The sequence below is a fragment of the Camelus bactrianus genome, chromosome 1 (assembly GCF_048773025.1).
Source record: "Camelus bactrianus isolate YW-2024 breed Bactrian camel chromosome 1, ASM4877302v1, whole genome shotgun sequence".
Lineage (NCBI taxonomy): Eukaryota > Metazoa > Chordata > Mammalia > Artiodactyla > Camelidae > Camelus > Camelus bactrianus.
In genome coordinates, this window is record NC_133539.1 from 66,264,696 (window position 1) to 66,282,754 (window position 18,059).

The 18,059-nt window shown below is 35.6% G+C and overlaps 1 protein-coding gene across 2 annotated transcripts in view; it reads right to left on the reverse strand.

The window, feature by feature from the left end:
- Nucleotides 1-18,059, reverse strand: part of IL1RAP (interleukin 1 receptor accessory protein) — a 116,135-nt gene that overhangs the window by 21,659 nt on the left and 76,417 nt on the right. For both annotated transcript variants that reach the window (XM_045519789.2, XM_010959255.3), the window contains 3 exons: nt 16,476-16,761; nt 13,769-13,955; nt 1,595-1,760 (listed from right to left, as the gene is read on the reverse strand). In XM_045519789.2, the coding sequence (XP_045375745.1) occupies nt 1,595-1,760; nt 13,769-13,955; nt 16,476-16,761 (639 nt within the window). The remainder of the gene's footprint in view (nt 1-1,594; nt 1,761-13,768; nt 13,956-16,475; nt 16,762-18,059) is intronic.

Sequence of the window (18,059 nt, forward strand, 5' to 3'; positions counted from 1 at the left end):
CATTGCTGCTTTTTATAACATTCTATATTCCTAAACTGAAAGAAAGATGCCCCTGAAGGAGCTTCATGTGCAGTGTTTAAGAGCACAAGTTTCAAAGATTTAATGGCGGGGGCTCTAATCTTGACTTGGCCATATACCAACCATTTGACTCTCTTTTTTTTAACTTAATCTTTGAAAAGCTCATTTTCCTCAACTTTAAAATGAGAGTAATTACACTCACCTCACAGGTTCATTATGTGGATTAAATTAAGTAATGCACATTAAGTAATGCATATTAAAGCATCCTACTGGTATATAATAAGTACTCAATACTTCACAGTTTTAAAAGCAAACTTGTATTGCTTGAAAGTTGGATGAGAAATACATCCCTCACATCTGTGTCTATCAACTTCTAGATCTATAAATCAAGATGACCATGCGTGTCTGTTCCCAACTTTCCAAAAATGAATGCATTAAAGTGTGTGTGTGTGTATATATATATATATATATATATATATATATATATATATATATATATATGAAAAATTTTCCAAGAGGAATACATGTTTAGATTATTCATTTGATTTTTAAAATCCTTTCATGTTAGATTCTAATTTAGTCTGATTTTTCTTCTGAATTAGTCCCCAACTCAGCATTATTCCAAAAGTAAGTAGAGAAAGAGAGGCAGTGATTACAAAATTATATGATTTAAATTTTACTTGCACTATATTGAACCCTTTAAAAAAATTATGCTGAATCTGGTTTCAGACCAGTATAAAAAGCTCTAAGCAAAGAGTCAGAAACCTGGAACTTAGAATCACTCCTTCTACTAACTCAGGGAGCTTCTCTAAATAGATTATTTTCTGTTGCTGGAAATTAATGCTTCCATCTACTAAGATAGGGTATGAAAATAATCTCACTCTGATATGCTATCATTTTTAATACAGTGGGCACAGCGGTATTTAGGGATCTCCTCTGAATGCCACCTAGGGCAATGGCTCTCTTGATTTCTAGGTTTGATAGGAGTCTATTGACTCTGCCTAGACGCCGTCCTTTCCACTTCTCTAGTTTCTCACTCCCAAAACAAAGCACTGGTTGAACAGTGCCAGCAAACAGTTTCAGCATTAGCTATAAGTATTCCAATATATACAAAGACACAGCTTACTTAATTCAAGTAAAATGCTTTGACAGTAATATTAATGACTATTCATTGAGTTTCTACTGCTTGCCAGGAACTGAATTAGCATAATATGTATATTATTTCTAATACTCTCAACTGTATTAAATGCTAGGTAGTCGTAGTCCCAGAGTACAGATAAATACTAATAGTACTAATAAATGGCAGTGGTATAATTTGAACACAGATATGTCTGGCACTCTTTTTCACTCCTCGAGCTGCCTTTATTCATTCACATATTCATGCAGTAGAACTACAGGTACTGAATGCCTACTATGTAGGTAGAATTGCTGAAGCTCTGCAAATAGTGCAGTGAACATAAAAGATTAAGTTGCTTTTCTTTTAGAATTTACACACTTAATTGTAATACACTATTAAGAGCTTAAAACAAAATTATTGCATTCTTTGTTGTGTGCACTTAATGTAAACCATGCTTACCTACCACCTTTACAGTCTGAGTCCTGGTGAGATGGAAGGTACGTCCATTTTCTGGATATGTAACAACACATGTATAATTTCCATTATTTGAAACCAAGGCTATGAGAAAACTCAAGTTCATGCCATCAGGAATTACATTATTAAAGTTGTGTACTTTATGACAACCCTAAGAAGTAAAGGAAAAAAATGTTTATCGTTTACATACATGCATAGACAATATACAAACACATATATACTCACAGACATCCAAGTTTGCACAGAACATACAAATATCTAAGCCAGCTGTACTTTTTACAAAACTATTTTGGTCAAGTATTTGATGATGTTCCTCCAGAGAATTAATGCAATAAACTTCATTATCTTTTCTGCAAGATGAAAATGAAAATTCTGAACTGAAATATGAATTCAAAACCACAAGGTTCCTGTCTCAAGTCCTAGTTTTCGAATTCTGAGATTTCCATGCTAATAGAAAAGCAAGGCTAAAATTTCGAAAAATGATTAAAGTCACTTAAGCAAATGCATGCTCTGCTATTTAAAAAGCAATTATTTTTCATTTTCCCACATTTCTTCACTGATTATGTTAATTCAGGAATACAGTCACTTTGATAAACTAGGCCCTGTTTTAGATGTCTGTTTTGATACTCTTTTTTTAATTCTTTTTTTGGGGGGTTGTGTGAGGGGAGACAATTAGGTGTATTCATTTACTTATTTATTTTAATAGAAGTACCAGGGATTCAACCCAGGACCTCATGCTTGCTAGGCATGCACTCTACCACTGAGCTCTACCCTCCCCCTTGAATTTGGCATTCTTGACCACTCTGCTGAATCACTATATCAGTTATTTCCAAACATTTTTTTGTGTTTTTTTGTCTACTTTTCTTATTTTTTATAATTGAATAGTACAGACCCTGGAATTTAAAAATAAAAGATATTTTGAGTTTTACCGAAAGTTAAAAGAGTTAAAAAAAAAAGAGTTTATTTCTTCTCCAGCTCATATTTTCATATAACTCTGTTGATTTTCAAAATTTTGACGTTGAAATATTTCATTCAACACAACTAGAATCCTGTTTCTGATCTCTCCTCCCCTAACTGGCTATATTTTCTTTTAAATAAAAAAAAAGCAATATATCATATGTGACAAAAATATGTGCTGAACATTTACTTTTGTGTTTTTCTTTTAAAAATCAATACTATCTGTCAAAAAGAATTGGCTTATCTCTAAAGTCCTTTAGATCTTAAAATTCTGGGAGTCTATTACCAGCTTGTACTTTCAATTTCCTGTGTTCATATATTTAACTTTAATTCTTGTACACTCAAGGTTGTCTTTCTTCAATTCCTGGAGCATGTGTTTTGAAATATGACAGTTACACTAAGTGGAACATTTTGTAATTCTTCGTCACAGGAAATATGCCTTTTAAGAGTAGCACTAAACTTCTGATTCATGGAGACGATCATCAAGAGGAAGCCGATATATACTCAGTTAACTTATTTTTCTGAATACAGTTTATCCTGTTTTGATAAGCAGTGCTTCTAGACACTAGTCAAATCAGCAAAATATTCTAATACTCTCAGGCTATCACAAAGTATAAGGCCACAAAACCCTGTACTCTTATAATAAATTTATGTCAGATTTGGTTTAAATTGAGTTTAGATTATCTGTAGAACTCTTTTTGATTGTTCTGGCACCTTCCTTTTAAACAGTTCAAAGCTATTTTTTCCTCTCACTTCTTAGCTTAGCTTTCATAAGTCCCTGTGAAGCGGACAAATCGGATTAAATATGCTTTTACAGGTGAAAAAAATTAGATAGATCAAGAGATCTTCTAAATAATACAGCGCAGAGCTAAAACAGTTTTTTTTAGACGGCCGAGTAAAGGTCTTTCATTAGTTTTTTAATGAAGAATGAACACCAATCTTCAGTCATCAGTTGAGGCTGAAAAAATTATACTGAGACATGCACTTACAGTCTTACATTACTCCACTATCTCATCCAATCCATATTCCAAATTTAACAAGTTTGGAATGCTCTTATGCACGTTTTGTAGATGAAAATACAAAGCCCTAGAAAGGTTAACTAATTGCCAGTGTCACAGAGTGCGGCAGTGTCAGAGCTGGAATTGGAATGGAGACCTACGTGTTTTGAGACCCTTGCTCCTACTCTCACCTGACACTGTCTTCCCACACTATGCTGTGGTTCTGCACATCTGCCCCACTAGGGGGCCAGCCCCAGTGTTAATAGCGTGATACGGCTCTATCACTTCCATGAGGCTGATTCCTACAATTAGCGGTAAACTGGAAGAGCATAATTTTCAGAATAGGAAGTAAGCTGTTAGTACTAAACTTGTCAATTTCTTAAGAAAAGGCTAAAAAATCTATTTGACTCACCAAGTGCCACTATGTAAAAACTATTTAAAACACATTGTTTTAGAAGTCATAGTATATGCTAAAAATATAAAGAAACCCTTTTGACTCAAAGTCTTCTCATTCATTCATTCATTCATTCACTCTTGAGTACTGATCGATAAACTACATGCCAGGCACTGTTTCATGTTCTGAGAATACAGCATTGAACAGAACAAAAGGTCAGCCCTCATGGACTTACCATTAAGAGAGAAATGGAATCTGACATATCTAAATAGCAAGGAAGATGACACCAAACAGGTATGTGTTGGCTTCTTGCTAATTTTCCCTTTCTCTTCATTTTATTCCAAACCCATGGGGATAAACTTGAAATTTGAGCTGGATGTGATTAAGACTCTCATTGGTCCTGTATGTCAGTGGTGTAAGTCAAGTTTCTCTGGGATTTTTCTCTCCTTTCCATAAGGTAAGATAAAACTGTAGGTCTGGAACAGGTTTTTCTTGGAATTTATTGGTCTAGACAAATATTTCAAATTAAGGACTATTCCATTAAAAAGTAATGAAAAAGCTTGGGGTCAAATTTACTACTCAGAAAAAAACTGATCATTCAAAATTGTTAAATTAACTAGTTTAACCAAAAAAAAAAAAAACAAAAAGAAAAAGAAAATTAAAAAAAATTCAAAGCTATTAGAACTATAGCATGCTATAAAAGCAAATAAAGAAAATATTTTATGTTCTAAGTGTACATGTGTGGTGAGGGTAGTCTCAGGGCGTTGTTGAACTATTAACTTCAGCCTTCAGTTTGATGAGCTTTATTTCTTACAAGTTGCTGCCTCTCTATACCCTTCATGCATCTGAGACACTCAAAATATTTTTAAACATAATAAACTCTTCCTGAAAATAAACCCTGCAAATTTGATGATGATTTCAAAATTACTCATTTGGAATTCAGGAAAAAAAGGTATGAACAAAGATCTAGATACCCGAAGAATTTTAAAAATAACACATGTTTCCAAATACAAGAGATGGGTTAACAGTAAGTGGATTCCACTATGAAGCAAACACTATCTGACTAGAAGACGAGTCATTCATTTAGTTGACCCATCAGTTCCTCATTCTGAATTCAAAAGAGAGAAGTTAAACAGGGGAGCAATTTTTCAACCACATAACGGTAGCCATGGCAACCTACCACAGCACATAGGTAAAGAACAGCACAAGAAATGACTCTGAGATCTGAGAGGAAATAAATCACGTGGTGACATGTGGGATGTGGGTGAGGGGGATGTCATGACTAAATAAGAACAAATGTTTCCATTCAACAAACCTACAGTTTTTAAAAAACTGTGTTAAGGCACAAAAATGGAAAAGATACAGTTCCTAACCTATAGGTACGTAGTCTAGTGGAGGATTACAGTGAATACTAATGAAAGGCATATTGGGGTGGGGAAGTGGGGGAAGAAGAGCAAACAGAAAACGTTTAGAAAATCTTCATGGACCAAGAGTTGAACTGGATCTTAAAGGATAAGTAGAGTATTAACAGCCATTCAGGAGGAGGAAAGACATGGAGAGAGACACTCCAGGGACAGAAAAAAGTGTAAACAACTTCCCTGCACTTTTATAGCATTTTGCGCTCCATGCTAGTACTTAACTAACTTAAATGATCTCTTGCCATGTTTATCTCTTCCTCTAGAAAATTTACTTCGATGGGGGAAATCGGAGGTGGATGAGTACTGTATCTGCATGGCCAACAACTTGTCCAATACTGGGCACATAGTAAATGCTCAATACATTGGTGCTGCATGATCAAAAATATGAATGACAGGAGCAAAGACACAAACACACGGAACTGCAAGCTCATGCAATATGCGAATACTAATAAGAAGGTGAGTACATGGAACTATAGCACATGAGATGGGTGAGTTGTAAGATGGGTGGGGAAAGAGGGAGTAAAGAGTTTAACTGAAATATGAGGTTAGAACAATTAGAAATATCTATTGACATTTTTGCTTCCAAAATTAAATTGTTATAAAATACCCCACACTTGTTCACAAAGACTCACAAGACTTCTACATACCAGCTACTTTCAATGAGCAGAAGTACATCATCTATTGTTTATACATTAATAGTTACAAAATTCCTCCTATGTGTCAGGCATTGTGTTAGAAGGTGGACATACAGTGTCCAGTAAAAACAGAAACGGTCCTTATTTCCACAGAATTATCTAGTCCACTCTAATTTATTCAATTATTTAATCAATTCCTGAACACAAAGTTTATTGGCTCAGTTTCATGATATATGCTTGATACTCAAAGGAAAACAAAAGAGAGAGGTCACTATTTAGTACAAAAGAGAGAAATGCAATCACTGTGGTAACAGAGTTGAGGTATAAGTTAATAGAGTGGGTGATTCATTCAGCCTAATTGAACCACAAGGCTTCAGAGATATTTGAACTGACTTTGAGTTAAAAAGATGAATCCTGGGTCCTCAGAAGCCCTGAAACTATATGTGAAATGCTGTGTGTATGTAAGCATGTAAGGAATTAAACATGTATAGTTTGGAAAGAAAATATGATATAAAACTTTGTTCACGCCAAAGGTTAAAAATCACTATATAGACACTGTGGAAAAACGAAAGAGATAAAGAACCTACCAAACTAAGCTGTCAGATCAAATTGAGAAAAAAGCACTTTAAAAATAAAGTCTATTCCATGGACCTTGGACTAGCTTCCCAACAATACGTGCTATGCTAACAAGAAGGCCAAGCCTGGCGCCTTTTCAGAAATGTGCTTTCCTCATGGCACTTTGTCAGAAAAAGCAAAGATTTTCCTATTTTCCGAAAGAGATTTATAAACAATATCTGACCAACTCTAATTAATTTCACACTAAAAATTAAAGGTGGAAGTAGCATACCAATTTTGATGATCCCATTGAGGACAAGGACAACCAGCTTTTTTGCAAATTGATATCCAGAATGATACCTTTTTTGCGAAATAGCAGTTGAGAGCACTTCAGCAGCTGCTGTAAATGTAATATCCAAAACACTCAATAAATTGGTCCCTTGGATCCTTAGTAAAAAGGGGCAGACTGTCTTTATTTTTACAAGTATCTTTGGGGAAAAAAAATCAAATACCTCATTATAGTAATGAGAAAGAAATAATCCAGTTGTACGAAAGTTAAGATGGCTTGCCATATTTTAAAGCTCAGGTCTCTGAATAACTTTAATAATAATACTAAAAACAACAACAATACTATCATACTTAACTTATGTCATTACTAATCTGTAATCAGAAGTCTCTGTGAATAAACAGGCAGTCTTCAATTTATACACGCTGTGTTTCAGAAGTTCTTTTAGAAGCTGGCTATTTGAAATTCAGTAAATCACTTACAAAGCATGGTTTGCTTTTCAGGCTAGTTACAAAACCTGGCTTACTCAGCAAACATTTACTAAACATCAATTTAACTCACAGAATTGTTGAATTAGAGAACTGTGAATCCTGGGCTCTGAATGAAAAAAAAAAAAAAAAAGCCCTGCCATGAAGAAGAGAGGAGGAAAGAAGAGAAGATACACAGAGGAGGAAGGTTCATTCCTGCCCCATTTCTCTAAGATTCTGAAATAGAAACTTTAGATTTTCTGTTCCCTCCAAATCTCAGCTTTTCTGAGTTCCCTCTGATTTCCTACGAACTTCTCCTCATAGGTGTCCTTATGTCCCACAGTCCAGTCTAGAGCCCAATCTGTGTTCAAATATTACTTTGCCCTTTAAAGTGCCCTAAGAGGGGAGGGTATAGCTCAAATGATAGAGCGCTTGCCTAGCGTGCGTGAGGTCCTGGGTTCAATCTTCAGTACCTCCATTAAAATAAATAAATAAATAAATAAATAAATGAATAGACCTAATGACCTCCTCCTACAAAAAATACTAAAAATTAAAAAAAAAATTTTTAATTAGCAAAGTGCCCTAAGCCCCAGAAGTAAAGACTGGACCATGTTCTATGTGCCATTTCTGGAGAGCAAAGGTTTTTGAGCCACTCAGAACTAGCCTGAGACCCCAGATTCTCCTATTATCAGCCGGATTGTTTTGAGTAAATTATGTAAGACAATGTAAAAGTCTGGGCTCTTGATACAGATTGCATAGTGTTGAATCTTGAACAAATCAATGTCGCCTTGGACAAATCACTCAACCATTCTACACCTCGGTTTCCTTAACTATAAAATGGAGAAAACAGAGTCCACTTTGTGTTGAGATAATTAAGTAAATTTATTAAAACATTTGGAAGAATTCCTGTGCTCGGTAAATGTTAACTACTATTGTCTTACATCTCTCAACATCCGTTTCCTAATCTATAAAAGGATGCTAGCTACCTTGACTGATCATGGTATCACATATGATAGCATCTAAAGACCTTTAAAGTACCTAGCCCTATATACTGCGCTAGTGAAATGCAAAAGTCAGTTTCCTATTCCTTTTTTCAATTCATGAGTTTTCACCCTGCTGCCAGCAGGAAAGCAAATTTGCTGGAACTGATTAGTGTGTCCTTTAACTCTCATAGTTATTTGTATTAATGAAAGAGCCTGTTTCTACAGTGTCATAGTAGGAAGTTCAGCTGATAGCAACTGCAAGAGGACTACTGTAGGAGAGCAAAGATACCTCAGTGGACGGAGGAGTGACTGCAGAAGGTAGAAAGCAGAAAACAATAGCAGCATTACTACACCGTGATAGGAGATCTCAGCTACCAACAACCCTGATTTTGTTCCCAAGACGGCAGCACTCCCAGGAGTAAAGGTGTCCATTAGGCAAATGTAGAGAAATAAAAAGCAGCATACCACATATCAATAGCAGTTTGTTTCATAATCAGAGAATAGAAGGGATGGCAGTTTATTGCTTGTCCTTTTTGGTCACCTGCACATCGTTGGGTATCTGCCGTGGTGATGGTTTCACTACCATGACCTTTTTTTCTCGTTCTTCTTTCTAGGCTTTCTGCTTTCATTCACCTCATGAACATTCTCTCCACATTTCAATCTTAGCCTCTTTCTCTTATCACTTTATTTTGGCTTTTTAAGGGCTTCACCTCTCACATGGATGCATTTAATTCTCTGTCTCTAGTTGATTTTTCTTCTAAGCTCTACGCTCCAGACCCATACACAAATAGCCACTAACTATTGGTCACTGCCACCTAGATGGCTCCCAGACAAATCTAACTCAATATGACACATGATCAAAATTCCTTACTTGCTCCCCAAACCTGCTCCTCCTCTGCTATTTCATACCTTGGTTAATACGACTGACATCAGACCAATCAGGAAACCAGAAATCTGGGAATCACAGAGATACATATGGGATAACTTTACCCGCACAAAATAGTCAACCTCGTGGAGTGCATGCATATAAATCTGTTTCTTTTCTTAAAACCAACAGTACCTTCTCTTTGACACTTTTGTAGAATTTCTAATCCTACTATTTGATAAGAATAGGAATTCTTATTTATAAACTTTTTGAATTAAACTGTGAGATTCTTTGGGATTAGGCTGAATAGGGCATGTATCTAATTCATTACTGTCTTCCCCCAAACCTCTGACATATTGCACTGAATACAGTGGATCTTAAACAAGTATGTATTGAATATACACATAAACAAATGACTATAAAACAATAAATGAAGTGAAAAGTGGCATTGAAACAGGCATAGATAAATAGCTATGGGAGTATATGGGGGAAATTAATTTTCTGCTGGAGAGAACAGGGACCATTTTATGAAGCTGTAGAATTTGATCTGTTCTAAAGAAGGAAAAGAGGATGTTCCAGGCAGAGGGCATGCATGAGAAAAAAAGAAGAGAAAATGATAGAATTTATATAAAAATAAAATGACCACAGAATATTCAAAATATAGAAAATGTAAATAGGATTTAATTAGGAATGAGAGACTTCTTTGCAGATATATAGATGGACACTTTTTTTAACCTGGAAGATATATTACATTTATTGGTGTAAAATTGTTAAAATAATTATTTTAATCCCTTTTATGCATTTTACTATGGAAAATTACAATCATAGAATATACGGTGAGCCCTGTATCCATATCTAGCCTCAAAAGTACCAATTCAGGCTGTCTTATTTCATCTATACCCACTCACTGCATCCCACTATTATTTCAAAGCAAATTACAGACATTATACAATTTTATTTATAACTATTTCTGTGTTCTCTAAATGTCAAGACCCCTTCTGCAAGCTAACTACATTGCCATTTTCATAATTTAAAATTCATCAATGTCCTCAATATTGTCTTGCTCCTATTTCCATGCCTTTCTCATAATTGGTTTTATAGTTTGTTTGAATAAAGCATGATCCAATTAAGGTCCATACACTGAAATTGGCTGTTACGTATTTTAAATCAGTCTCCCCCAGCTCCCTTTCTTTTCTTATGTCCTTTCTTCTTAATCATTTCATTGTAGAATAAAGTACACATGAAAAACACTGAAAACATATTTATGAGCTAATAAATTAGTATAAAGCAAATACCTTTGTAACCACCACTCAGGTCTAGGAATAAAACATTCCCAGTCACCCTTGAAAGCCTTCCACATGCCCCATGTCAATCACACCTTCTTTACTACACACCAAAGTGGAAACTATCTACACTTTCATAGTAAAATCACTTTCTTGTTTTCATTTACAATTGTGCTCATATGTGCATCCTTAGATACTACAGTTTCACCCACTATAGTGTTTTCAGTGTGTTTTATGTTCCTTTTTATCTATATATTCCCACTCTATATCTTTCTTTTTCTTACAATCTATCTGTTGAATAACTCAAGACATTCGGCCAATAGAGTTTCTCACTTGCTGACTGCAAACTCATGGTGCAGGTCTATACATTCCTCTGTTTTCCATATTTCCTGCAAAATGACTGCAGGATCCAAAGGTTTTATCAGACTCAGATTTCCTCCATTTGGCAAAATTATAGGCAATATGTCTTTTTTGATCAGAAGGAATATGTCTGGCTGTTTCCCTTCTTATGACGTTAGCAGTCATTGATGAATAGTGCCTACATTTAGTAATGCATTGGGTTTGCAAAGTGATTATATACCTTTATAAAAACACACTTCCTTGAACAATTTGATTAATGTACATTTCTCACAGAAAAGGTAGAATAAAAACTTGATTCCCCCCCTTTATTAGCCAGTTTTCAAGATAACATATTTATTTTCTATCATCATCCAAATATGGCCAATTAAATATTTTGAAATATCATTATGAACTTATGGATTTAAACTCAATTCATGAGATTTGACCTACTGCAATTAATGTCCTTACTAAAGCTCAAATTGTTCCATCTTTGGCCAACAGAAAACTCTTAAAGTTGGCTACTAAGTCAGTCCATTAATGACTTAAATAGATAGATACTCAAACTTTCAACTAGAATTATGGAACTGTCTATCTGTTCCTTTAATTTTGTCAACTTTTCCTTCATGTATTTTGAAACACTGTTACTAAGTATATATACTTTTAATCATTTTATGCCTTCTTAATGAATTGACCCTATTGTTATTCTGAAAAGTCCTTTCTATCTCTGATAATATTAATCATCCTGAGAGTCTACTTTATCTGATATTGGTAGATCCATTCTAACCTTTTTATTTTTATTCATCATTTTTCTTTTTTGAGTTTTTTAAAATTATAGTCAATTTACAATGTTTTATTAATTTCTGGTGTACAGCATAGTGTATATATATGTGTGTGTGTATATATGTGTGTGTATATATATATATATGGTATTGAATATAGTTTCCTGTGCTATACAGTATGACCCTGTTGTTTATCTATTTTATATATAGTAGTAACTACAAATCCCAAACTCCCAATTTATCACTCTCCACCTCCTTTCCCTCCAGTAACCATAAGTTTGTTTTCTATATCTATGAGTCTGTCTCTGTTTTGTAAGTAAGTTCATTTGTGTTTTTTTTTTTTTCTAGATTCCACATATAAGTGATATCATACGGTATTTTTCTTTCTCTTTTTGGTTTACTTCACTTAGCATGACAATCTCCGGGCCCATCCATGTTGCTGCAAATGGCATTATTTTATTCTTTTTTTACAGCTGAGAAGTAGTCCATTGTGTGTGTGTCTAATATATATATCTATCTAGACATATATATCTATATATCTATATATCTCACAACTTCTTTATCCAGTCATCTTTTAATGGACATTTAGGTTGCTTCCATGTCTTGGCTATTATTGTAAATAGTGCTGCTATGAACATTGGAGTGCATGTATCTTTTCAAATTAGAGTTTCCTGTGGATATGTGGTCAGGAGTGGGATTGCTGGATCATATGGTAAGTCTATTTTCAGCTTTTTGAAGAATTTCCATACTGTTTTCCACAGTGGCTGCATCAATTTACATTCCCAACAACAGTGTGGGAAGGTTCCCTTTTCTCCACACCCTCTCCAGCATTTACCATGTGTGGACTTTTGAATGATGGCCATTCTGACTGGTGTGATGTGATACCTCACTGTGGTTTTGGTTTATTTTTGATTAAATTTTTTTCTTCCTTCCACCTTCTTTTAATCTTAAAGTATTATTTATTGGGTTCATTTGCTGTTATGTTACTCTTAGTTTAACTTTATTTCTGAAAAACAATTTATTATCTTTTAATTTTTTACCAAGTTGTGTAATTTCTGGACCTTTCTAATTCTTATTTTTTTGTTATTCTTCCTCATCTTGCATCACTTGGTAATGTCTTTGTTTCCATTTTTGAAATTGTAGGTTACAATGTGTCCTTCTGGCGTGCTTTCATTTATTTTTTTCTACAGAAATGTTCTGCTTCTTATTCTCCTTTTTTCTTATAATTTTGAATAGGAATTTACCTTGATTTTTTTTTCTTTTTTTGGTTGCTCATTAGTATGTGAAACTAGTTTTTTCTGAGCTTTAGAAATTGGCAGGATTTTCTAACTCCACAGAGATCCTTCTTCAAAACTGTGGTCTTGAGATTTCCTGACTCTGGCTCCTCCATTTTTAGCCAATTCTCCTTCCTTCTCATATATTGCCCTGATCCTCTTTGCTTTGATTCCACTCCCAGTTGGTTCACCATACGTTCAGATGAGTACCTGCTGGCTTTTTGAGGTTCTGTTCTCAAGGCTACCAGATACCACATGATTTCCATCTGCTTCCTTCCCTATATATGCTGATTCTTTACAGGTCGTGTTGGTGATTTACCTCATTTGCTTTATTGAAAGTGATTCTTGTGGATAGCTTATCACTGAGTTTTGTTTTAAATGATGTCCAGGAGTTTTTGGCTTTGGCTCAGGCAGATATTTGAAGAGATTAAGAACAAGGCTGCTGCCACAAGTGCCAACCTTCCAACACTTTCATTTTGATTTCACTCTCCAAATTTCTTGGATGTGAAAGAGACCACAGATGAACCGTGCCCACAAATGAGGGTAAACATGAAAATACATACAAGTAATATAATATACTACTGACTAACCAAAGAGTTGAAATTTGCCAGATTAATTAGCAGCTCCTGACCTCACCCAGCAGTGAGTAGAAGTGGGCAGCATTTCTCAAACTGTATTTCATAAGAAGTTAACAGAAATCAGGTAGTTCTGGTAGTCCAGTGAATGTAATTTAAGACATGGTGAGCTGAGGCAAAGTGTCTTCACCACTTCCTTTAAAATGGTACAAAGTGAGAAAGATGCAATATATCTGTATACAGTGATTATGAAATAAATTAAAAGTATGATGAGAAAAATCTATTTCTACATTGAGTCAACAAATAATCGTTGCTTTTTTAGAAAGGGTAAATGACTTCTAATTTGCTTACCATATACCAAGTGACAGTTGGTTTGACACTGGAGGGAAAAAATCCATCTACATTTGGACAAGTGATCTTCTGAACACCATATTCTAAATACAATCTTTGAACTGGGATTTTCATGGGAGAATTGAAGCAGCTATCTTTCTGAACAACTTCCAGAGGAAATGCAACTTTGCTGCAATATGTAGTGTTCCTGGAAAGAGAAACATGCAATGAATGGGAAGTCTCATTTGCATTTTTCATACAGTTAAACACATTAAAATGAGCGAAGTGAAGTACTGCTATGTTTTGAGACTTGATATCTCAAGTTTGTGTAACAAATGTGTTACGGAGATATTTCCTATACCAATTAACATCACAGAATAAAAACAGACACAATTAACTATGATCGATATACTAAAATGTGTACATTTTTAGACATGTTCCTAAACATATATATGTGATATGTATGTGAGTGTGTGTGTGTGTATAATGTTTTAAGGGTGAAATTACATATATATATATTTATATACAAATATATGTATTTAATTTTACCCTTAAAATATTCTCAATGATACTCAGTGCTGGAAAGGCAAAGGTGAGAATAGCATATTAACTCATGTCTGATAATGGTATAAATAACTTTTAGAAAACAAGTACGTCTCCAAAGCCTTTAAAAAAAGCCTTACTTTTGCCCTAGTAATCCTATTTCTGGAGATTTTTTTCCCAAACGGAAGAAAGGAAAAGTGAAAATAGAGAGAGCACGTGATCAGAAATGCTCATCCAGTGCTCTACTAGCAAGGAAAACGCTGGAATCAGTAGAAAAACCTATGTAAAGGACGATCATAAAGGAAATCATGGTACAATCACTCAAAGTTATTGTACACATCTATTAAAAAAAAATCAAACAAGAAGGGGGAAAGAAAAACCTAACAAACACATAAAACATGTTAAGATGGCTAGGGAACTGTATTTATATTTGTAATGTTTGTAGACAATGACGTTTTATCTGCCTGGAAGGTTCTTCTCCCATCGCCCACCCCACCCTTCACACAGAGGTCTATGCCATTCTCTATGCACCCCCCACATCTAAATCAGGTCTCTCATTCTCAGCACCTTGGACAATTCCTTAATTGACTGTATCATAATTCAAACAAAGGTATGACCATGTGTGTTTTCTTTTTATTTCTTATATCTAGCGCAGTGTTCAAGCTTTCAGTAGGCAGTGAATAAATATTTGTTAGATAAATGGAATGTATGTAAAACTGTGTCTATATATAGGAAAACAATAAAGGGAACATAGATAATAAAAGATCAGTAATTTTTTAGGGTGATGTGTGATTGGGTCATTCACTGTCCACTTTTTTGTGTGATTTCTATTTAAGACATATTACATAATTAATAACTCATGAATTAAGATTAAATACAATGGAATGATTTGGGGAATGCATTCCTCTCCCCAAGATGGGAGGGGAGGATGATTAAAAATGTCTCATGACAGTGGTAATAAGATGGAAAAGGAGAGTGGGAGGCATAATCTTTACCTACAAATAACAAAAGGTCTACTTTTGAGGAAGTATTCTAAAGGTAGAAGTTACAGAAGGTACATTTCAGCTTAACAAAGTCATGATCAATGGTTAGACTGACTTTTCCAGCTCCCTAATCCAATAAAACTGATGTTCTCATAAGAAGGAGGAGATTAGGACACTGAAGAAGAGGGGAGATGAGATGAAGACATGGAGAGAAGGTGTCCATCTACAAACCAAGGAGAGGTAAATGAAACCAACCCTGCTGACACCTTGCTCTTTGAATTCTAGCCTCCAGGACTGTGACAAAACATATTAAACACATTTCCATTGTTTAAGCCACCCAATAGGTGGTATTTAGTGAAGGCAGTCCTAGTAAAGCCATTGAACTTATTAAATAGCAGGAAAAAAATCCATAAACCAGATGAGAGTTTAAAAAACAAGTTAAGTTTGGAAGCTAAAAAGGGACCTTGGGAAAAAAGTGGTCAAAGAATTAAGCTTTAAAATGGCTACTCTTCAGAGGAGCCTCAGTTTTTAAAAGATTTTTCTCAGAGCAAAAGCAACATTAATATTTTGCAAAAGAAATGTAGATACATTGTGAAGTGAAATGAAACATCTACATGAACTTCCAGGGAAAAAACATGGATTTGAAAGGACTTTTGCAGTAATGATGGGGGCTTTGGAGTATATTCTTAGATTCCCAGAGATCTGGTATTCATTTGCTCGTTAGAGGAATATTGGTGGAAAAGCTTGAAAAGCGCCATTCTAAGTACATTTGATGCCTCTCAAGTATTCTTTCCTCTCGGTGGCATCCTGAGCTTTTATTCTGTGCCTGGCACTTTAAAAGCTGCCAAGAATGACAGAAACGAATGGGTTCTGCCACCTGTCCTGCTCATTGTCTAGGTGAGGCTGAAACGTAGGCAGGTTCCACTGTCAGAGAAAGGGTACAAATGAATGAGGCTCCACCTCTAAACAACCCTTATACACATCAGGTTTGGAAAGGAACCACCCTACAGAGAATGTTCTCAGAGGTACAACCATTTTCTCTGCATGTATCTTTCAGCCAAACTCAGCTAAGCCAACAAGGTGCATAACTCTTCCTAGATGCTTCCTTCCTGCCCTCCCCAGCTCCACAGCACATGCATTATCTGAATAAAGGCTCAGGAATGAAAAGGGAAAGACAAAGTCACCAGCAAGAGTCAGGCTACCTTAGCATGCAGGTGTAGTTGCCAGTGTCATTGAGGAGGGTGGGCCGGAACCAGAGCACATCCTTCTCCTTACTAATGCGGTTCTCAGGGAGGCGGAAGTTAATTGGCTCCTCAAGGTCCCGGTCCTGCCTCGTCCAATACCAGATCAGAGTAAGGCCCGCCGAGTGGGCTGTGCTGTAGTTGTACTTCAAGAAGTGTTCAAAGAGCGGGCACTTGATGCGAGCCGGCTCATCTTCAAACACTTGGATCTGCCTCATGGTATCTAGTCCCCAGTCATCGCAGCGTTCTGGAACAATCAGAAAGGAAGAAAAGGCAGTTGAGTCATCTCACCTCCAGAGAACACACCTTCTTCTCAAGATACCCCAGTCTTTTCCAGGACCCTCTTCTCTGGTCATGGTCATTAGCATCTCTCTCATAAATGCATGTAATAGGCAGCTGTGGTGTGAAGAGATGACTTCCCCTCATTCCTTTATCATCTTTGGACTATCTCTTGGGTAATAATATGATCTGATAGCTTGATCCTGCTGAATTCTAGAAGGTGTGCAGGAGAATCTCACCTGGAAAAGAAGCCACGTGCTTTCACTCCTCTGGGGACAAGGGAGGTTCTCAGGAGAAAATTACAACCGAAAAGACAACCCTCTAAGACTCCAAGTTCTCCCCTGGCCTCCTGATTTGGGGACTACATCTGCACTGCCAAATAGCAATAAAATATGAGCCACACAGTTCATTTTAGATGCCCTAGTTGCCACATTAAAGAAGTAAAAGAAGCAAGTGAAATTATTTTTTATAAAGTATTTTGGTAAACTTGAAATACCCAAAACATCACAAAATATTAATAAGCTATTTTATATTTACATTCTTTTTTGGGGGTAATAAGTCTTCAAAATTCAATATATTTTACCCTTACAGCACATCTCAATTTGGGCTAGTCATGCATGTCTATTGGTACTAGATTAGACAGCCCAAACTGACTAAAAATACCCAGGGAATCTGATTAGTAAATAAGAGACCACGTGGAGTAGAGCTGAGGCACTCCAGCTGGCAGCTGCCCGCTCCAGAAGCACAGCTGGCAGGCCTTTCCACAGCAGACCAAAGATGCAAGAGCAAGCCCAGCCTGCATCGACGGGGCCAAGTTTATGTCAGCAGAGCTGCCCAGGCAATCTATAGACTTACGAGCAAAAATACATGTGTAATAAATTAAATGAAGTGTGTGGTTGTTAGGCAACATTTTGGGGGCAGCGGATAACTGATAGAACAACTAAATTAGTGGCTGCTTTAGTTTTGATAAAAACTAAAGAATTTGAAGCTTTAGGACTTGCAAAAGGCTTGTAAGTGGGCAATAAATTCCTAAGTAAATAAATAGATCTCTGGGAAATTTAACAAACTGACTTTTCCAAGACTCAACAAATTACTATTAGTTATAATGGCTATGCTTTCATTTAGAAACATCTTTTAAAATCCAACACACGGAGAAAAGAACTGGAAAGATCAAAATGTTCACATTCATATAAATGGTAATAAAATATTTTTTATAAAACATCTATCTTTTAACACTCGTTAAATATATTTTCATTAAAACCACAA